This window comes from Artemia franciscana, chromosome 21 (assembly GCF_032884065.1).
Source record: "Artemia franciscana chromosome 21, ASM3288406v1, whole genome shotgun sequence".
Taxonomy (NCBI): Eukaryota; Metazoa; Arthropoda; class Branchiopoda; order Anostraca; family Artemiidae; genus Artemia; species Artemia franciscana.
Window position 1 is genome coordinate 29054027 of NC_088883.1, and position 23783 is coordinate 29077809.

The 23783-nt window shown below is 35.4% G+C and overlaps 1 protein-coding gene across 1 annotated transcript in view; it reads left to right on the forward strand.

The window, feature by feature from the left end:
- Positions 1-8525: 8525 nt before the first annotated feature.
- LOC136040803 (CXXC-type zinc finger protein 1-like) overlaps positions 8526-23783 on the forward strand; it is a 30961-nt gene continuing 15703 nt past the window's right edge. The window contains exons 1-3 of the mRNA XM_065725133.1: positions 8526-8696; positions 13483-13620; positions 17922-18086. Coding sequence (XP_065581205.1) covers positions 8529-8696; positions 13483-13620; positions 17922-18086 — 471 coding nt within the window. The 5' untranslated portion in view covers positions 8526-8528. The remainder of the gene's footprint in view (positions 8697-13482; positions 13621-17921; positions 18087-23783) is intronic.

Here is a 23783-nt window from a genome sequence, read left to right on the forward strand (position 1 = left end):
GAATCAAAAGACCAGCAGGGAAACAGGCTTGCTGCTGATAGAGAAAGTAAGAAAAGAAAGCGTGCCGAGGAATCAGAGCAATCTGAAAGTTATCGCCTGGCATTCAGGTACAACCCAGTCGATGATTATAGCTTGAGTAGATGTGTTCAAATCGGACAATGTCTAAAATTTGTCCCTATTGCAAGGCCTTGAAATTCAATGGTGAAACAATGGAATGTGTTGCGCCTCAGGAAAAGTTAAACTTCCTCTATTGGCTGCACCACCAGAGCCATTGAAGACTTTCCTTACTGGAACTACGTCAGAATCTAAGCGTTTTTTGTCAAAAATCAGACAATACAACTCATGTTTCCAAATGACGTCGTTTGGAGCCCAAATCGAAAATCCAGATCAATTTATGTCTACTTTCAAAGTAAAAGGGCAAATTTATCATAAAGCAGGGTCCCTTCTACCATTCTCAGGCGAGAATCATAAATTTTTACAATTGTACTTCATCAGTGATAGAAATTCTGAATTGAATGCACGTTGCGAAATTTCTCCCAACGTTGAAAGGACAATCGTTTCCAATTGCAACATCTTTTCCGCGAAAATAATAAGTTAGTGCGTCTGTTCAAAACAGCCATCGATTTGATGCCTACTGATACTCATAAAATTGTTATTTCCGCTGACAAAACGCCTCCTGGCCAACATGTGCGTAGATACAATGCTCCGACTATCGACGAAGTGGCAATCGTTATGGTCGGTGATCAGTTTTTACCTCGAGATATTATTCTACATAAGCGAAACGCTCAGTTGTTAAGAATTGCTGAAACTCATCGATGCTACGATGCCCTACAATATCCTATCATTTTTTGGGATGGAGCCGACGGCTATCACTTTAATATTAAATTGATGAATCCAGCCACTAACAAAGAAATGAATAAGAAATGCAGTGCAATGCATTATTATTCCTATAGACTAATGATTCGGCAGGATGAAGAAAATTATATTTAAAATGCAGTGAATTGTTTCACCAATTTATGGTTGATATGTATGCTAAAATTGAATCAGAACGTTTACTAAATATCCGCCTGAATCAGACCAAGCTCCGCTCTGAACAATACATTCATTTGCGAGATGCAGTTATAAATGACGGTAATACCACAAACGTTGGAAGATTAACAATTTTACCTTCGTCATATGTTGGCAGTCCCCGTCATATGCATGAATATGCTCAAGATGCTATTGTGTATGTTCGTCTCTATGGTCGTCCATATTTATTTATTACATTTACATGTAATCAATCTTGGGACGAGATACTGCAGCTTTTACTTCAAGGACAATCGGCGGTTCATAGGCATGACACTACGGCACGTGTCTTCCGGCAAAAGTTGAAATAACTGATAAACTACCTTGTAAAACATGAAGTGTTTGGGTCAGTGCGATGCTGGATGTACTCAGTGGAATGGCAAAAACGAGGTTTGCCACACGCACATATACTAATCTGGCTACATAAAAAAATTACTTCAAACGAAATTGATGATGTGATTTCCGCTGAAATACCTGATAAAAATGTCGATAAGGGGTTACATGATATTATTGTAAAAAATATGATACATGGACCTTGCGGTGCACTGAACGAAAATTCACCATGCATGGGCAAAGGAAGGTGCACAAAGCAATATCCTCGACTTTTAATACCCAAAACAATTACTGGCAATGATGGTTACCCACAATATAGAAGAAGATCTACTGAAGATGGCGGTAAAACAGCAATAATAAAGAAGCGTAACGGTACCACCATCGAAGTAGATAACCAGTGGGTTGTTCCATATTCCCCTTTATTATCAAAAACATTTAATGCACACATAAACGTTGAATACTGTAACTCCGTAAAGGCAATCAAATACATATGTAAATACGTCAACAAAGGCAGTGACATGGCAGTTTTTGGCTTGCAGTCCGAAATCAAAGATTTCGATGAAATCGTAGAATATCAGGCTGGAAGATACATAAGCAGTAATGAAGCTGTTTGGCGAATTCTTTCATTTCCGATACATGAACGTAGTCCAGCTGTTGTTCACTTAGCGGTACATTTACAGAATGGTCAACGTGTTTATTTCACGGAAACCAACGTGCAACAAAGAGTCCTGAATCCACCGGATACAACATTAACAGCTTTTTTTTCGCTTTGCAAAAATGATTCTTTTGCGAAAAAACTGCTGTATACTGAAGTGCCTTCGTATTACACGTGGAATACTAAAAATAAAGTATTTGAACGTCGAAAACAGGGTAAGTCAGTCGACGGCCAACCTACCATCTTCAAAGATACCACGATAGGAAGACTCTACACCGTTCACCCCAATCAACATGAATGCTTCTTTCTACGCCTACTTTTGGTGAATGTACCCGGTCCGACATCCTTTGAGTATTTGAGGACTGTAAATGGTACTATACATGACACTTACCGTAGTGCATGCCAAGCTCTGAATTTATTGGAGAATGACCAACACTGGGATAACTGCATCAATGACGCGTGCGAAACGTCAACCCCAAGTCAAATTCGTGCATTGTTTGGCATCATTTTAACAACTTGCTCTCCATCAGCTCCTACAGATTTATGGGAAAAATATAAGTCAAAAATGTCCGAAGATATACTTCATCGAAAACAGTTAGAGACGTCAGACATGACTTTTGATTTTACACCAGAAATTTATAACTACACTTTAGTTGTTATAGAAGATTTTTGCATAAGTATGGCAAACAAACCTCTTCAGGGTTTGGGAATGCCTTCACCTAACCGTATCGCTGCTGTTTCGACATGTGTAGAATTGGATCGTGAACAAAGTTACAGTACGAGTGATCTATTGTCGTATGTACAAAATAACATTTCCAAGTTAACGTCGGAACAAAAAGACATTTATGATACGATAATGCATTGTGTCGATAACAACGTTGGAGAAATTTTCTTTTTGGATGCGCCAGGAGGTACTGGTAAAACGTTTGTGATAAAACTGATTCTGGCATCAATTCGATCTAAAAATGATATAGCGTTGGCAATTGCGTCGTCCGGAATAGCCGCAACATTGCTGCCTGGTGGAAGAACTGCTCATTCCGCTTTGAAATTGCCTCTGAACTTGCATTCTACAGAAACTCCCACGTGCAATATTTCCAAATCATCTGGGATGGGTAAAGTATTGCAGCAATGCAAACTTATTATTTGGGATGAGTGCACAATGGCACACAAAAAATCGCTCGAGGCTCTGGATCAATGCTTGAAAGATTTGCGAGGGAAGTCGAAACCCTTTGGCAGCACCTTAATATTGCTTGCGGGAGATTTCAGGCAAACATTACCTATAATACCTAGATCAACTCCTGCAGACGAAATGAATGCTTGCCTGAAAAATTCTAATTTATGGGCACACGTAAAAACATTAAAATTAACTACAAATATGCGTGTCCGATTGCAAAACGATGACTCTGGTCAAACATTTTCAGATCAATTGCTGGCAATGGGAAACGGAAAGCTCCCAGTAGACTCAATTTCAGGACGTATACAACTACCTGCTGATTTCTGTAATTTAGTGACGTCCAAAAATGAATTGATTGAAAAAGTATTTCCGAATATTCTAAAAAATTATAAAAATAATAAATGGCTAAGTGAAAGAGCGATTCTCGCACCCAAAAATATAGACGTCCACGAAATCAACAATATTGTTTTGACCAAGATTCAAGACCAGGCAGTCCTTTACAAGTCAGTCGACACAGTTTTGGAACCAAATGAAGCGGTTAATTATCCATCTGAATTTTTAAATTCCATAGATCTTTCAGGGTTTCCACCACACGTGCTACAACTAAAAATAGGCGTACCAATAATATTGTTACGTAACATAAACCCACCAAAGCTTTGCAATGGCACTCGACTTGCCGTAAAAAAAACAATGGAAAACCTAATAGAGGCCACAATCCTGACAGGGCCTTTTGAGGGTGAGGCTGTTCTTATTCCTCGCATTCCCATGATTCCAACAGATCTGCCTTTTCAATTTAAAAGATTGCAATTCCCAATTCGATTAGCATTTGCAATCACCATTAACAAAGCTCAAGGTCAATCATTAGAAAAATGTGGTATTGATCTTAATACTGATTGTTTTTCCCATGGACAATTGTACGTTGCATGTTCGAGGGTCGGTAAACCTGACAATCTATTTATATGCAGCGAGAATTGGACAGCGAAGAATGTTGTATATTCGCAAGTTTTACGCAGTTAATTTGTATTTCGGAACCAAATGAAGCGGTTAATTATCCATCTGAATTTTTAAATTCCATAGATCCTTCAGGGTGTCCACCACACCTGCTACAACTAAAAATAGGCGTACCAATAATACTTTTAAGAAATATCAACCCACCAAAGCTTTGCAATGGCACGCGACTTGCCGTAAAAAAAAAACAATGGAAAACCTAATAGATTCCACAATCTTGACAGGGCCTTATGAGGGTGAGGCTGTTCTTATTCCTCGCATTCCCATGATTCCAACGGATCTGCTTTTTCAATTTAAAAGATTGCAATTCCCAATTCGATTAGCATTTGCAACCACCATCAACAAAGCTCAAGGGCAATCACTAGAAAAATGCGGTATAGATCTTAATACAGATTGCTTTACCAATGTACAATTGTATGTTGCATCTTTGAGGGTCGGTAAACCTGACAATCTATTTATACGCACAGACAATGGGACAGCGAAGACTGTTGTATATTCACAAGTTTTACGTAGTTAATTTGTATTGTATCTATCTATCTATCTATCTATATAAAAACGAGTTGTGTGTATGCATGTTTGTTTGTTTGTAAAAAGAGCGTTTGCATATGACGTCATTATTAGTACATACGGCTTTGTATATGGACAGACAATGGGAAAGCCAAGAATGTTGTATATTCGCAATTTTTACGTAGTTTGAAACACATATATAAATCTATCTATATTCACAGGTGGGACACAGGGACACAACTACAATGGCGCGTAACTAATATGGCGCGTAACTAATATGGCGCGCAACGACTTACGCGCGCGGGGGGGGCTTGGGGGGGGGGCGCGAAGCGCCCCCACCAACTAGGTGTTGGGGTGGCGCGAAGCGCCACCCCAACAGCTAGTATATATATATATATATATATATATATATATATATATATATATATATATATATATATATATATATATATATATATATATATATATATATATATATATATATTATATATATATATATATATATATATATATATATATATATATATATATATATATATATATATATATATATATATATATATATATATATATATATATATATATATATATATATATATATATATATATATATATATATATATATATATATATATATATATATATATATATATATATATATATATATATATATATATATATATATATATATATATATATATATATATATATATATATATATATATATATATATATATATATATTATATATATATATATATATATATATATATATATATATATATATATATATATATATATATATATATATATATATATATATATATGGATAGAATTAAAAAACTGGATAGAATTATATACAACAAGGAAAATTTAATCATATGGAAACAATATTTTTTTGAAAAGTCTTTTTAAGGTGCCAAACGAGTTGGTTTAAATAGATTTAGAAAAAAAAACAGACTTTACTAAGGTAAAAATCATGCGTCATTTTAATCATAAAAAAATCATTCTACCTTAAATCATACGTCATGACATATCATGATACGTCGTGACATATCATGATTTGTCGTGGCATATCATATTTCACTCATATGACAGTCAGCTGTTGTACAAAAAATGTGGCTCGAATCTTGGCTGTAGTAAATTAAGGCTGTTTGGGGATGTTTTAGGGATGAAGGACGACAGATTACCAAACAATAGGTTTTTTGGCCATCTATCAGGTGTCAAGCGAAAATCTGGTACTCCCTGAATGTAGGGAAAAGGTTATAATAAAGAATTTAGAGGAATTTTGAATCTTTACAAACTAGATATTGTGTTTACCAATATTGTTGTTAGGTTATATAGTTTCAATTTACATCCCACATTAAGATAATTTTATTTAAAATGTTTTTCTGTTTAATGATATTACAAATCTTGGCACACGAATAGACTTTTAACATCTAAAACACATATATTTGCAGTATACGAGCAGAAACGAGGAGTATTTGTAATTACCATATAATATATGGTAATTACCAGTAATATATGGTAATATTAAAAGAAATAATTCTTTTAATGTGAAAGCTCCTATCTGTGGGTTTCACATACTTACCTGGAGTAAATAAAAATAATAAAATTGTTATTTGAGTCAAGTGTACATTTGAATAGAGGAGAAAAAGAATATTCCATAAAAGAGGTGAAACACAACTGAAGTGGCTTATCTCCAGGAAACCAATTCGAACATTGGGGGGGGGGGAGTAAAGCTTTGAAAAGGAGTGTGTTTAGCTGTTTTGGTTTTAGTAGGCTTGGTGCTTTAATGTTGCTAGTAATACCTGTAGTTGCAGAAATGTATTTGATTTTACTTAAGGTAAATTTAAGAAAAAGTGAAAAAACAAACAACGGGGTGGTATTTTAGCCAATGAAAATCAGAAGATAATGCAAACATTCTTGTCGAGAGCTTTGATGGGTGGACCGCAGTTTAAGATCGATTAGCCGATCTGGAACTCAGAAGTAGGTTAAAATAGTTAAACTACAATCTAAATCATAGATGGGGGAAGAAGCTTTCCCATAACATTGTCAATTGTACGCCTTCCAGAAGCGGCTGTCATACCTCGTTAAACCAAAGCCGAGACCATCCTGAGAAGGCAAATAATTGCAACAGAGCTGATGTTTAAAACTGAATAATTTGCTGGTCCAATATCGTACATCTAATTCTAGGGTAAAATTGCATATCAATATAAGACCGAAAATCTAAATTTAAACCAAAGCCATTCGAAATAGACCGAGAGCCAAAGAGCCAAACTACAGGTATTACTAGCAACATTAAAGCACCAAGCCTACTAAAACCAAAACAGCTAAACACACTATATATATATATATATATATATATATATATATATATATACATCAAATTATCGTTTTTTTTTTCTTTAAAAGCCTGATTTGTATTCTGTTTCAAAAATGTTCTACAAAGAGTTTGTGCTTCTAGCTTGAACAGCCAGCCTTAAATCATTCGAAGGACATGTAGCAGTACAAATACTACGGTAAATACTAGGTAAATATACGGACATGCTGGTTTTTTGGATATAGTTCAATCTCAATTTTTCAATTCTTATGATTTCTGTTTGAATCTTCTTTATGATTTTTTAGTTTTATATTTAAGGAGGTAAATATACGGACATGCAGGTTTTTTGGATAAAGTTCAATCTCAATTTTTCAATTCACATGATTTCTGTCTTTGACCAAACTTAAGTGGTAGTGAAAGCATTCGTTCCTGTTGTACATTCCGGTTTTTTGGAGATAGTTCAATCTCAATTTTTCGATTCACTGGATTTCTGTTTGAATCATCTTTATGCTTTTTTAATTTTATATTTTATATTTAAGGAGGTAAATATACGGACATGCTGGTTTTTTGGATATAGTTCAATCTCAATTTTTCAATTCTTATGATTTCTGTTTGAATCTTCTTTATGATTTTTTAGTTTTATTTTTTATATTTAAGGAGGTAAATATACGGACATGCAGGTTTTTTGGATGAAGTTCAATCTCAATTTTTCAATTCACATGATTTCTGTTTGAATCTTCTTTATGATTTTTTAGTTTTATTTTTTATATTTAAGAAGGTAAATATGTGGACATAGAGGTTTTTTGGACATAGTTTAATCTCAATTTTTTGATTCACAGGCTTTCTGTTTGAATCTTCTTTATGATTTTTTAGTTTTATTTTTTACATTTAAGAAGGTAAATATATGGACATAGAGGTTTTTTGGACATAGTTCAATCTTAATTTTTTGATTCACATGATTTCTGTTTGAATCTTCTTTATGATTTTTTAGTTTTATTTATACATTTAAGAAGGTAAATATATGGACATTGTTTAATCTCAATTTTTCAATCCATCATGATTTCTGTTTGAATCTTCCTTATGATTTTTTAGTTTTATTTTTTATATTTAAGGAGGTAAATATATGGACATAAAGGTTTTTTGGACATAGTTTAATCTCAATTTTTCGATTCACAGGATTTCTGTTTGAATCTTCTTTATGATTTTTTAGTTTTATTTTTTACATTTAAGAAGGTGAATATATGGACATACAGGTTTTTTGGACATAGTTCAATCTCAATTTTTCGATTCACAGGATTTCTGTTTGAATCTTCTTTATGATTTTTTAATTTTATTTTTTATATTTAAGGAGGTAAGTATATAGACATAGAGGTTTTTTAGATATAGTTCAATCTCAATTTTTCGATTCGCAGGATTTCTGTTTGAATCTTCATTATGATTTTTTATTTTATATTTAAGGAGGTGATGAAGGAGCACCGAAGAAAGAAGAGGGAGTCTGTGTCTGAAGAGGAACAGGGAGATGATGAAGTGCGCCAGTGTTATGGACCTGGCTGTACTAAACCTTCTAAATTCAAATCCAAATATTGCAGTGATAATTGTGGATTGAACCTTGCAACTGCTAGAATATATCAGGTAATTTCTTTAGATATTGGACGAAAACCCCATCGTTTATGCATTTGAAAATCACAATGGCTTTCATGAAAGGAGGGGCTTTGAATAAGATAATATCTATTTCTGAAAAAATGGGCTGTCCTAAGCCCAAATGAAATCATACTTCGGTGTCAAACTTTTAAACGAAAAAAAAACAAAAAAACATGGTATGATTGGTTAGAAAAACTATCAGTATGTCAGAGAGATTAAAAAAAAAAAAAATTAAAACTAGCAGAATTTAAAAAGGAATTGACCTTGTTAATAAATACAGAGAGGCAATATAGTATTTAATTTTTTCCACAAGAAACACAGTCATGAAAGCTATAACAATAAAACTAGAACTGCTGCACAGAAAGTGCTCAAACAGAGCTTGTGTTCACATTTCTCCGCGTAACGCCTTATTAGATTCATTCAGTTGTGAGTGTTTTTTCTTTTGCCTTCTTTTATGCTTGTGTTAATTTTGTTTGTGTTTATTGTTTGTGCATTTATATTTCCTTTTTACTCCACATATTATCCTATTGAAAGTGCGGGTGAAAAATAAATAACAAAATAACTTAGTGAAAAATACTCTAAAAAGTAGACTCAAAACTCTACACAATGAGTGGCAAAAAAGTTATGAAGGTCGGGGGGATTCGCTTATTTAACATGTCAGTTATGTAGGGCAAAAGCTAGTCTATATATCTATGTGGAAAATTTTGTCAGGTCGAAAATGGAGATTTTTGCTGAAGCAGAACGAGGGAAGTGAAGTCTAAGGGTGACAATCGACTAGGGAAAAGTGAATTTACTCAGGGGTATTGGAGAGTAGTATTTGCGAAACGGAAGGGAATCTTGTTCTCATCTCCTTGATGAGGGGTCAAATTGGCCGAAGAAGGGAGATATAAGGGACTTGGCCCTCATTGAAGATAATTCCTAGATACCCTTTTTAGACCGTCTCTATTCTTATCTTCAATTTTTAGATGTGTTCAAGGAGGCAAAACAGAGCAGGTGTACTCAAGGATTGGACGTGGAAATGGGAGTAAAATTATTAAATAATGCAATATACGCCAAAACTTTTTCAGAGTTTAAGGAAGGAAAAGGTGGTATTTGTCATCTATTGGACTACTTTTAATATGGTAATCCAATTGTAAATTGCTGTTGAAACATCCAGTAGTTTCGTAGAATTAACCGACATTTCAGGGGGGGGGGTTAGGGCCAATGAAAGAATGGGGGGGGGGTCTTTTTTTAATTTTGTTGACTTTAAAGGATTGATGTTCATACCAGACCTGGTAGATGAAGAATCATGGCCAAGCCCTTATTAAGGGGGCTCAGCTCCCCATCAAAGAACTGAAAATTTGGATTTCCTGCTAAAAAAAAAAACAGTGAATAAAAATACAGTTAAAAGTTGATTCAGCAATCTTTACATACCATTCTAAAAAGTTAATATATATATATATATATATATATATATATACATATATATATATATATATATATATATATATGTATATATATATATATATATATATATATATATATATATATATATATATATATATATATATATATATATATATATATATATATATATATATATATATATATATATATATATATATATATATATATATATATATATATATATGTAACTATATATACTGCAACTCCCCTTCACTGTAATAACTTCACTATCCCTCTTGTTGATTGTATTCGTTGGCTTGGTATCTCTATTACTAACAATCTTTCGAGCTTACGTCAGCGTACTGTTTGTGATATAAGCAAAAAGATTCAGATTGGTTATACAAAAATTGTTGCAAACAGAGGGAAGTATAATAGACGTGCGCTGGCCAAATTTTGTTCTACTTTTTGTGATCATTCTGTCCTTTATGCTTCAGGTCTTTTCCCCCTTCTTAATAATGGTAATTTAAAAAGAATTCGCATAAATTATTTCAAATTTTGCGAATTTCTTCTGTATCTTCCACCTTGGACAAAAAAACCGGACTCTTAGAAAATTTTCAGTTCCTGATATATCTTTAAAGTTAGAGATTCTTCACAGAAAACTCTCCAGTACAGCTTCTGCGCGCCTACCCCCTCACCACCGTCTTATCCGGTTTTTTTTTCGTTGACTTTGTGTGTGTATTTGTTTTTCTCTTTGTGTTGTTCTTTATATTTATTCTTACTCCACCATATTTACTTTATGTATCATGTGGGTGAAAAATAAAATAAATAAATATATAATATATATATATATATATATATATATATATATATATATATATATATATATATATATACATATATATACATATATATACATATATATATATATATATATATATATATATATATATATATATATATATATATATATATATATATATATATATATATATATATATATATATATATATATATATATATATATATATATATATATATATATATATATATATATATATATATGTATATATGTATAACATATAAGCTCCTATCTACAAATTGTGGAATTTTGTATTTTTTGCCAGAAGAAAGATCACAAATGTCTTGTTTTTTGTTTTTTTTAAGTTGTTTTTTTTCCAGTTGTGATTGCATTGAACCAATTGTCCAAGAAGATAAGGAGAGGGCTCATTCAAACGGAAATCAAAATTCCGCGTGCCCACTTTAAGTGACCAAGAATATTGGAGGGCAACTAGTGCCCATCCCAAATGCCTTTTTCCCCCAAGACATCCGATCAAAAATTTGGGAAAGCTATTTGATTCAGAATGTTTGAGAGACCCTATAACCATGCCTTTGGGGATGATAAGACCCCCCTCTCACATAGCCCCTGGGCAAAGGGCTGTAAATTACGCAGCTTCTGCATAATGTCCGTATAATATTTATTACCAGGAAATTCTTGGATATTTTTTTGGGATGGTGTATTATCTGAGGCGTGGATATTCCAGGGGAAATTTTTCCGTGGAGAAGGAAAGTTTACAGGGGGGAACACGGAGAAGGTGAGAAGGGGAATTCTTGGCATGATTTGAAACACGGTTAGAAATCAGTTAAAAAACAGGTTCTTTCAGCTGAAACTTAGGAGAAACATTAAAATTTAACCCGAACAGAAATTATTCCGTATATTAGGGGGCTACCTCTTCCTCAAACCTTACTCTTTACGCTAAAGTTTGACATTTTATCATAATTATTTAGAAATATTGCTCAGACACAAGGGCCGTTGAATTTGAATGCGAAGTATGTATAAAAGACTTTAGACTTTAACGTAAAGAGCGAGGTTTGAGGAAGGGATAGGCCCCCAATATACGGAACAATTTCTGTTGTTTTTCCCATTTCAACCTCAATCAACTACAATTAAAAAAACGAAAAGAAAATACAAAAGCACGTATTTGTGCAAGACCTTGTGTCGAACCGTCCTCATGATTTTTTTTTGTCAGCACTGTGGAGTGCTTGATGACTGAGGACTGCTTGATGACTGAGGTCCTTGATGACTTAGGACTGCTTGATGACTGAGGTCCTTGATGACTGAGGCCCTTGATGACTGAGGACTGCTTGATGGCTGAGGTCCTTTATGATTTAGGACTGCTTGATGACTGAAATCCTTGCGGAAATACCTGCTTTTCTCTTTTCGCTTCTTTCTTCCTACTGACTGAAAATCGCTCTCGGTTCCTTGATTATTTTTTATAGTTATGTTTTGTTTTATATTCTCTTTTTTCGTCCAATGGTAAGTATTTGTCTACAGTCATGAAAAAAGTGTTCACACACAAACTGTCACTTTTACGCATAAAGGTCGCAACCGGCGTATTCAAACTTGTGAAATAACTGTTAGCAATTGTTTGCCGAATCGTAGTAGCGATCCCTACCACCTTGTAGAAGACAATATTTAGCCTGTAGTAACCGAAAGTTTCGAAACGGTTTTTAAAAAGAAAACTGTCAAGTCCGAAAAAATTGACGTTAGAAGCAGATTCTGCCAGGATAACTATGATTTTGATTAATCTTAACGGTAAAAGTCTATTGCGAAAACAAATCCTTGGGAATTTCGAACGATAGCCTGAAAATCCTCAAAATAGTTTCGGATTGAAATTAAAACTACACCATTTTCCATAGCCTTTTACAGAAAAATGACACCCCCCACCTTGAATAATAAGGGAAGTGCTTGAGTAGCACTCATGTCCTTTTTTTTTTCTTCGGCGCAAGCGGGGCACTGAAATATCATAGAGAGCTCTTTAAGGGTTCATTTGGAAGAAAATTTACATAAAGGTTCTGTTATTGTAGTTCATTCTGCACTTGCAGCAAAAGAAATTGCTTAGTGGGTCGAGATAGTTCATCCACAGATAAAACCTCTTGTGTAAAAGTGTGTGACTCAATAACTTTTTAAAATTTCATACAAGAAAACCAATTAGAAGAAGCTTAGAATTAGTTACTTTTTCCTGGCTCACACAGCAGAACAAAACACATTTTATACCTCAGATTTATAGGAAAGTAATCCCTCCTTTTTTATCTTGTGATTCTATACTTTATCCTAAAAATTATTTTTGTGACGCATGTTTAATGTTACGGAAGGATCAGCAATCCCCCTGATGTACCTTATCCTGATCATCCTCTCTTTGAGAACGGTTTTTGGTAATTACTTCAGACGTATGAAAATGTAAGATTTGAGTTACACGCGTAACAGCGACAATATACCGAAACATCTGTTTTTGTTGACGTGAGTGGTAAAACAAAATATTGACAATTGAATGGAAATTCACTGGTAAAAGGTGATTTATGGTGATTCTTAAGGTGATTTTTATTTTTGTAGATACTTCCTAGCCGAATACAAGAATGGAATTCATCGCAGTGTACTGCAGAGGAGAAAAATAGGAAAAGCTTGGAGCAAATCAGAAAGCAACAGATGACAGCCAAGTCAGCACTGGAAGAACTTGATAGAAGGCATAAGGTAAGTCCACAGAGAAAGACGGTTTGCTTGTAAAAAAGCCTTGAAAATGTAAAAAAAATTCATTCCTTTTACTGGCTTAAACTTTCCACACAAAAGAGACAGTCAAGAGGAGGTATTTAACTATTCTGGTTTTTATAACGATGGGTATTTTTGTCTCTCCAGAAATCAGACCCAACTGACTTAATGCTCCTACTGATTATCCAGCCTAGAAAGACACATGACTTTTTGTCTACAGTTGGGACGGACAATGTTGTGCAGCGTGACCGCTTCTTGTAGATCAGTACCAGTCATTGAGTGAGACTGGGTAAAGCTGAACCTCCATCTGAAGCAGGGCCTTCCATGGGAGTGGCTCTAGCCATGTGCAGATGGATCAGAATTGAATAGTGTGCTTTTGGATGTTTCTGCTGACATGCAGACCAAGTGAACACCGTAGAGTTCTTGCTGCGAGCTGACGATGGTTGGGGGTCTGATCTTCTAGTACTAGCAGTAGGGTGTTCGAGACGAAGTCGTACCAGCTGATCCTTTCAATAGGTATCAGGAACTCTGTTTGGGCCTTGTTTATGGCATCACGAACAGAAGCAGCAGCCGATCAGGTCTCAGCACCGTGACAGTGACGGTGATGGTCTTGACGATCTTGAGTGACGGTGGTGTTGCAGATCTGCACTTATGTTTTTCTGCTGATATTGAGCTCTGACCGTATCGCACTGCATAGTCGTACCATAACTGATGCGGCTTTACCGATGCGTAACTGAACTTCAGTTTCGACTAAGTCGTTATCCATGATGATAGACCTGAGGTAGGTAAATGACTTGACGACTTGACAGTGCGCCCTGATATGTTGAAATCTGGAGAGCTCGCCGTGCTACCTTTTGGGTCTACGATCACTATTTTTGTCTTCTGCCTGCTAATATGTAGTCCCACTTTTAGGGCATCGGCCGACAGTTTGTTGAGGGCATTTTCAAGTTCAGCTGCAGAAGTGCATATCAGGGCAATATCATCAGTGAAGTTGGAATCAGCTAAAATTCTGTCGCTACACTTCCGTCTGAAGGGGAGTTGACCTATGGTTTGACCCATGACATAACCAATCATCGTGTTGAACAGTTCATGAAAAGCAGCACAGCCTTGCCATATATCAGTATTTATATTTAACATTGAACGGAGCTTTTTTTACTAATCTAGAGCGGCTTGAACAGGCGACGGTATTTGTCCAGGAGACTGATTCGATCTGGTATCACCCAGAGAGACTCACAGTCAACTGAGTCAAAGGCTGCATTAAAGCCAACAAAGATGATGGATGCTGTACGTTGCAACTCACGAGCTTTCTCAATGACTTGATCTACAGTGAAGATTTGCTTGATATGTCTTCGGCCTACATGTCTTCGGCCTGTCTTCGGCCTGTATACATGTCTTCGGCCTAAAACATGCTTGCTGAATATGGGCACTTCTATCGGATTAACTGGTTTACGGACGAACTGGGCACTTCTGTTGATCAACTTCATGGCAAATAATTTGTTGGGAACCAACAGGGGGGCTATTCCTCTGTAGTGGGAGCATTCACTTCAGCCACCTTTGCGCTTCCACGGAGGGGGAATTATCCCTTCCTTTTATTCTTGCGGAATTAGTTCGTTTGTCCAAACGAGGGAAAACAGCATGTGGAGCCATAGTAGCGTCGAATGCGAATTTTATCTGCTCCACGGTGACCCTGCAGGCTCCTAGCGCTTTATTTTTTTCGTCCTCCTCAGAGCACTCTTTGGGCTGGGATCGAGGTGACACTTCTCGCGTTCAGCCGAACTAGGATGACTGCGTATTCCAGAAACAAGGAATCCTGGGAATTTACGATTGCAACAATTGGGAGGACATTCCCCATATTGGGAAAGGATGAGCTGAACCGCAAATTCTTCCGTCATTATCAAGGTTAAAATCATGTGTGCAGGAACAGATTTGGGAGCATTATGACCTTCATGTCTCCACTCATGAGATTTGGGCGTAAAACCTCCTGTAAAAGACAAATAACTATTGTGAATAATGGCAAATTTTAGTCAAACATTCTTTGAAATAATTCCTATCGCAATTTGTATTGGCTATAGTACAAGCGACTTCGTAGGAATATTAATTTTTTTTTAAGTTTGTTGAACGTTAGTAGACAACTAAGATATAATTTTCTATGGGGAGGAGGGGAGAATTATTCAGTGAAAATTATACGTGGGGGGATGGGGTGGACGGGTACTGCAAGTTACACAATTTGCTCATTGTATACATATTTCATACAAAGGTTGGATTATATGTCTCCAGAAACAAGGAATAAAGTGATTGGTTTGGAAGAATACGTCACAGACGAACACCAATGAAGCCAAAGCACACTTTTTACCACTGATGGGTCGGAAAGGGGTGTTTCTTTTCTCTTTGATACGATAATGAGTGACTTTAGCTTAGACCCAATCAGGTGGAATTTAAAATTTCAGATAAGAAGTTTTTACAACCAATCAAGTATTTAAAAGGCTGAATTGTTTGTCTCTCCAGAAATGAGGATTGCTGTGAATTATTGACGAGAATACATAACAGGTAGAAACCAATGAGCTCAAAGCACAATTTTTACCACTGATCTGTTGGAAAAGGGTCTCTCTTTTTCTCTTTGGCATAACAATGAATGGCTTTAGTTCAGACTTAATTAGGTGTAGTCTATCATTTCACACAGCACTGATCTGGACATCACTAATTTGCTAACTAACACAAAACTAATTTGCAACTAATCTGGTTTTAAAAAGGTTTTCCACTCCAGAATTAATTCATAGTTCTTCAAGACCAATGCGTTCTTCAAGTTCAATTGCTTTCTACCTTCGTTAATCCATATGTGAACGGCTAATCTTGCTAATCATTAATAAAGTCACTACCACTAATCTAGTGAATTATCGATCTAGTCATTATTCTGGTTAATTACTTTTGATCTCGTTCAGGGAGTGATGGAAAATAATATTTTAATGTAAGTATGGATTTATGGACGAAAACAACGTAAAGTACCAAGGACAGTGAAAATTAAATCAATGTAGGAATTCATCAAGTGGAAACTTACACAATCAGACGAATCTTCAATAGTGAGAAAAATGGGGAATTCTTTAAGGGAAAAAAGGCCTAATTATTAATTAAATTAAATTAAATTAATTATTATTAATTAATTTATTATTAATTATTATTATTAATTTGTCTAATTATTAATTAAATTTAATTAATTAATTATTATTAATTAATTTGTCTAATTTATTATTAATTATTAATTATTATTACTAATTTATCTAATTATTAATTAATTAAAAAAATTTCCTTCTTTAAGGGAAAAAGGCCTCCATCTGGTGCTATGCAGTTGTTGATGGTAGGTTGCCAAATAAAGAAAAAGAAACGAGAGAAACGTTAAAATATAAGGTGAAAACATATGGCACCAAGCAGCTTAAGACGGTATAAATTTTCTTTGAAAGCTTAGCTGTCTTTTGAAATCTACGGATTGCTATTCTGGACTTATTACGGTCAGAAAGCATTGTCAAATTTAGCTAATTAGTTGTGTTATGTATTTTCATATTTCAACGTGGAAACAATGATGAAAATGTGAAAGTGTATTAGGAACTTAATTTTGAAACAAGAAAAAAAAGAAAATTATGGTTTTCAGGTTGAATGGACCTAGTTTGTGTCTAGGGGATAAAAAATACTTTCTTTCTTATATCCTTGGCGTATGTGTCCGGTCCAAGTTTTAAACGTAAAAAGCTCAAGCGGTGAAGCAATTGGTCCTTTTCTTCATCAGAGTTTGTGAGGCTAGATAAGCGGAAAGTACACGGAATCAAAGTCAGACATTGGAGATAATGCCGTATCCAGAAATTTTTTTTTCGGGTGGGGTACAAAAAACTCTAAAAAAACGCATCAAAATCTGTTTTATTCATTTTTGTTTCGTTTTTATGAGTCGGACAAATATTTCGGGGAGAAGGGGGGTTAAAGCCCCTGTTCACCCTGGATACGATCTTGCTTGGAGGTTTAGTATGCACAGGTACCTGAGGCCAAGACACTGAGGAATATTTCTCCTTCATCCCATCCTGTTTATAGCTTCTGTTTTATCCACCTCCCAAAATATGTAAAAAGTGGTAGTAACGGATTTGTATTGCAGGCCGACGACCTTAATTTTCTTCTGAAAATTATGATCAATGATCAATAGTTATTAAAAACAATATTAATTATTACTTTCAATAATGATTATTATTAGACTTTGGAATAATGATTAATAATTATTGAAATTCTTACTTAGCAGTATTTTCTTTTAGGGATTGGATGCACTCATTTCTCGACTTCGTACGGCCATCCCTATTGATGACGAGGACGATGAGGGAGAGAGTGAAGGAGATGCCTCTACGACATACTGCATTACTTGTGGAATTGAAATACCAATAAAAACTGCTCTGAGACATATGGACAAATGCTTTAACAAGGTGAATAAGTGACGTGACATAACGTCATCATGTTATCATCCCTTTTGAGATTAACCAAAATAATGGTTGCCATTCCTGAATCAGTGTTAGATAGCAATTTTTTCTCATCAAGCAGTTTTCTTCAAAACGCCTCTTTGCTCTTTACTAGGTTGGAGCTACTGATGCAACCATGACTTTACATCATAAACATAATATATATCACTTAAAAGTGATGACGATGATGATGCGGATGAGGGTGAAGGAGATGCCTCTACGACATACTGTATTACTTGTGGCATTGAAATACGATTAAAAACTGCTCTGAGAAATATGGGCAAATGATTTATCAATGAACCCTGAAAATAAATAAATCAATTTTTAGGCCACGATAGGCGTTTCAATTTGTAAATTAAATGAAATAAGGAATTATATAAGAATAGTCAGAAATACCTAGAAATAGTCAGAACACCTAGTTGGTGTTCCCCCAAGCCCCCCCGCGCGCGTAAGTCGTTATGCGCCATTGTAGTTGTGCCCCTGTGTCCCACCTGTGAATATAGAAAGAGATATATATATATATATATATATATATATATATATATATATATATATATATATATATATATATATATATATATATATATATATATATATATATATATGTTTTTAACTACGTAAAAGTTGCGAATATACAACATTCTTCGATGTCCCATTGTCTGTGCATATAAATAGATTGTCAGGTTTACGGACTCTTGAACATTCAACATAAAATTGTCCATGGGAATAACAATCCGTATTCAGAACTATACCTGATTATTCTAATGATTGCCCTTGAGCTTTGTTTATGGTGATTGCTAATCGAACATTCCCTGTGTCCCCGTCGTCATTTATATATCCCCCTGTGCCCCCGGCATCCCCCTTGTAGTTGTGTCCCTGTGTCTCGCTCGTCATTTATATTCCCAGTATCCCGGTCGTCATTTGTGTCCCAGTGTCCCAGTCTGTAATTTCCCTTTGAGCGTCCCAGTCGTCATTTATATTCCCTGTGTCCCGGTCGTCATTTGTGTCCTGGTGTCCCGTTCTGTAATTTATCTTTGAGTGTCCCGGTCGTCATTTATATCTTCCGGTCGTTATTTGTGTCCCAGTATCCCAGCCTGTAATTTCTCTTTGAGTGCCCCGGTCGTCATTTATAATCCCTGTGTCCCGGTTTTTAGTTTTCTTTTTCTCCTTTATTTTTCAGTTTTTTCCTCTTTTAGTTTTTTTCCTTTTTCAGTTTTTAGCTTTTTTAGTTTTTTTTATTAGTTTTTGTTTTTTCTTTTTAGTTTTTTATTGTAGTTTTTACCTTTTTTTAGTTAATATACTAGCTGTAAATATACTAGCTGTTGGGGTGGCACTTCGCGCCACCCCAACACCTAGTTGGTGGGGGCGCTTCGCGCCCCCCCAAGCCCCCCTGCGCGCGTAAGTCGTTATGCGCCATTTTAGTTACGTGCCATTATGGTTTTGTCCCTGTGTCCCACCTGTGAACATAGAAAGATGTCCCAGTGTCCCAGTCTGTAATTTATCTCTGAGCGTCCCGGTCGTCATTTATATTCCCTGTGTCCCGGCGTCCCGGTCGTCATTTGTGTCCCGGTCTGTAATTTATCTTTGAGAGTCCCGGTCGTCATTTATATCTCCCGGTCGTTATTTGTGTCCCAGTGTCCCAGTCTGTGATTTCTCTTTGAGTGTCCCGGTCGTCATTTATATTCACTGTGTCCCCGTCTATAGTTTTCTTTTTCTCCTTTATTTTTCAGTTTTTTTCCTTTTTTTTACTTTTTTTTCTTTTTCAGTTTTTAGTTTTTTAGTTTTTTTATTAGTTTTTAGTTTTTTTGCTTTTTAGTTTTTTTTTGTAGTTTTTACCTTTTTTTTTAGTTTTTTAGTATTTTCTTTTTAGTTTTTTTTGCAGTTTTTACCTTTTTTAGCTTTTTTCTTCTTTTGTATTAATGCACCAAACGACGTCATTTGGAAACATGTGTTATATTTTCTGATTTTTGATAAAAAACGCTTAGATTGTGACGTAGTTCCAGTAAGCAAAGTCTTCAATGGCTCTGGGGGTGCAGCCAGTTGAGGAAGTTTAACTTTTCCCGAGGCGCAACACATCCCCATTGTTTCACCGTTAAATTTCAAGGCCTTGCAGTAGGGACAAAATTTAGACATAGTCCCGATTTGAACACATTTACTGTAATCATCGACTGGGCTGTACGTGAATGCCATGCGATAATTTTCACGCTGCTCTTGTGATTCCTCGGCACGCTTTCTTTTTTCACTTTCTCTTTTAGCAGCAAGTCTGGTTTCCCGTTGCTCTGGTAGTTCCTCGACACGCCTTCGTTGACGGAAATTGCACATCCCTAATCTGGCATTATCTCTTGAAGCCGCAAGCCTGTTTTCACGTTGCTCTTGTGATTCCTCGTCACGCTTTCTGTTCTTACTTTCTCTATCAGCCGAAAGCCTGTTTTCTTGCTGTTCTTGTGATTCCTCGGCACGCTTTCTTTTCTTACTTTCTCTATCAGCAGCAAGTTTTTTGGCATAGACTCTTTGAGCTGCTTCCTCGGCTGTTGCCATTGTAGGTTCTTCAGTCATTTTACAATTAAACATTTTTCCGTGCACGATCTTCTTACAATTGAAATTTTTCTTTGAACGATTTTCTTAAATACCTTTAATGACGTCATCGTCATAACAACCATGACGGCAACTAACTTCATGACAACATGATGACATGACGTCACTCGACAGACATAACCCGCAGACAACTTATTTTTATATATATAGAATAGCTGTTGGGGTGGCGCTTCGCGCCCCCCAAGCCTCCCCACGCGTAAGTCGTTACGCGCCATATTAGTTACGCGCCATTGTAGTTGTGTCCCTGTGTCCCAACTGTGAATATAGATAGATATATATATATTTTTTTAACTACGTAAAACTTGCGAATATACTACATTCTTGGCTTTCCCATTGTCTGTGCATATAAATAGATTATCAGGTTTACCGACTCTTGAACATGCAACATATAATTTTCCATGGGAAAAATATTCTGTATTCATATCTATACCTCATTATTCTAATGATTGCCCTTGAGCTTTGTTGATGGTGATTGCTAATCGAACATTCCCTGTGTTCCCGTCGTCATTTATATATCCCCCTGTGCCCCCCGCGTCCCCGTTGTTGTTGTTTCCCCGTGTCCCGGTTTCCCAGTCTGTATTTTCTCTTTGAGTGACGCGGTCGTCATTTATATTCCCTGTGTCCCGGTCGTCATTTGTGTTCCGTTGTCCCGGTCTGTTATTTCTCTTTGAGTGTCCTGGTCGTCATTTATATTCCCTGTGTCCCGGTCGTCATTTGCGTCCCGGTGCTTTGTTGATGGTGATTGCTAGTCGAACATTCCTCGTGTCCCAGTCGCTTTCTCTTTGAATGTCCCGGTCGTCATTTATATTTCCTATTTCTCGGTGTCCCGGTCGTCATTTGTGTCCCGATGTCCCGGTCTGTGATTTCGTCAGTCGACAAATATGACGTCACTCGACACACAGACAACTTATTTTTATATATATATAGATGTCCCGGTCGTCATTTGTGTCCCGATGTCCCGATCTGTAATTTCGTCAGTCGACAAACATGACGTCAGTCGACACACAAACATGACGTCATTCGACACACAGACAGCTTATTTTATATAAATATACTAGCTGTTGGGGTGCTTCACCCCAACACCTAGTTGGTGGGGCGCTTCGCGCCCCCCAAGCCCCCCGCACGCGTAAGTCGTTACCTGCCATATTAGTTACGCGCCATTGTAGTTGTGTCCCTGTGTCCCACCTGTGAATATATATATATATATATATATATATATATATATATATATATATATATATATATATATATATATATATATATATATATATATATATATATATATATATATATATATATATATATATATATATATATATATATATATATATATATATATATATATATATATATATATATATATATGTATATATATATATAAATATATATATATATATATATATATATATATATATATATATATATATATATAATGTTTTTAACTACGTAAAACATGCGAATATACAACATTCTTTGCTGTCCCATTGTCTATGCCTATAAATAGATTGTCAGGTTTACTGACTATTGAACATGCAACATATAATTGTCCATGGGAAAAACAATCCGTCTTCAGCTCTATACCTCATTATTCTAATGATGTTTCCCTGTGTCCCGGTCGTCATTTATATTCCCTGTGTCCCGGTCGTCATTTGTGTCCCGGTGTCCCAGTTTGTAATTTCTCTTTTGAGTGTCCCGGTCATCATTTATATTCCCGGTGTCCCGGTCATCATTTATATTCCCGGTGTCCCGGTCGTCATTTGTGTCGTGGTGTCCCTGTCTGTAATATCTATCCGAACAATCCCTGTGTCCCGGTCGTCATTTATGTATCCCGCCTGTGCCCCCCAGCGTCCCCGTTGTAGTTGTGTCCTTGTGTTCTGGTCGTCATTTATATTCCCTGTGTCCCGGTCGTGATTTGTGTCCGGGTTCCTCAGTCTGTAATTTCTCTTTGAGGTTCTCGGTCGTCATTTATGTTCCCTGTGTCCCGGTCGTCATTTGTGTCGCGGTATGTAATTTCATCAGTTGACAAACATGACGTCAGTCGACAAACAACTTCATGACGTATACAGCTCAATCCTTAAAATGAAGTAAGTCGACAAACATGACGTCAGTCGACACACAAACTTGACGTCACTCGACAGACACACACACACAGACAACTTATTTTTATATATTTATAGATAGATGTCTCGATCGTCATTTGTGTCCCGATGTCCCGGACTGTAATTTCGTCAGTCGACAAACAAACATGACGTCACTCAAACACACAGGCACACAGACAACTTATTTTTATATATATAGATAATATATATATATATATATATATATATATATATAAATATATATATATATATATATATATATATATATGTATATATATATATATATATATATATATATATATATATATATATATATATATATATAAATATATATACATATATATATAAGCTGGCAGGCAACTGTTACGTTAATAAATAAATTAATAATTGAAATTGAAGCTAATGAATAATTAAATTAGTCGAGTAATATTTTCGAGCATCAATTAAATTGAAGAAATGAATTGTGAACTGATAACTTTTGTATTTGAAGATAATGTATGTCGGCTTTTTATTGACTTGTCGAGACCTTACGGCTCAGAAGACTCTTGGGCCTTCTGCTATCGTCAAACTGATACGATTAAATTGAGATAAAATGTAGATGACATTATAGCAGACAGTGATGATAGATGTTAGTCCCCTCCTTAACGAAATACTCCATAAAAAGAAGACGCAAATTTGTCTTTCTTTATTATATATTCTGCCCTCTGACAGTCGTATTTGCCCCATTTTTTGCCCTTTGAAGAGTATTCTGCCCTTTGAAGAGTCGTATGAGCAAAACCTGAAAATAAATTAATTATTCCTCATACCACATTAGAGTTCTATTTATAAGTGAAATGAAAACTTAGAAATAAATGTTTAGCAAGGTTTTGAAAATTCAAAAAGTAAGCCTAAAAAACAATCAGGCCCGGAATAAAAGTATTACTTTTATTGAAAATAAAAAGATACTATTGAAAAAAAGAACGAAAAAGCT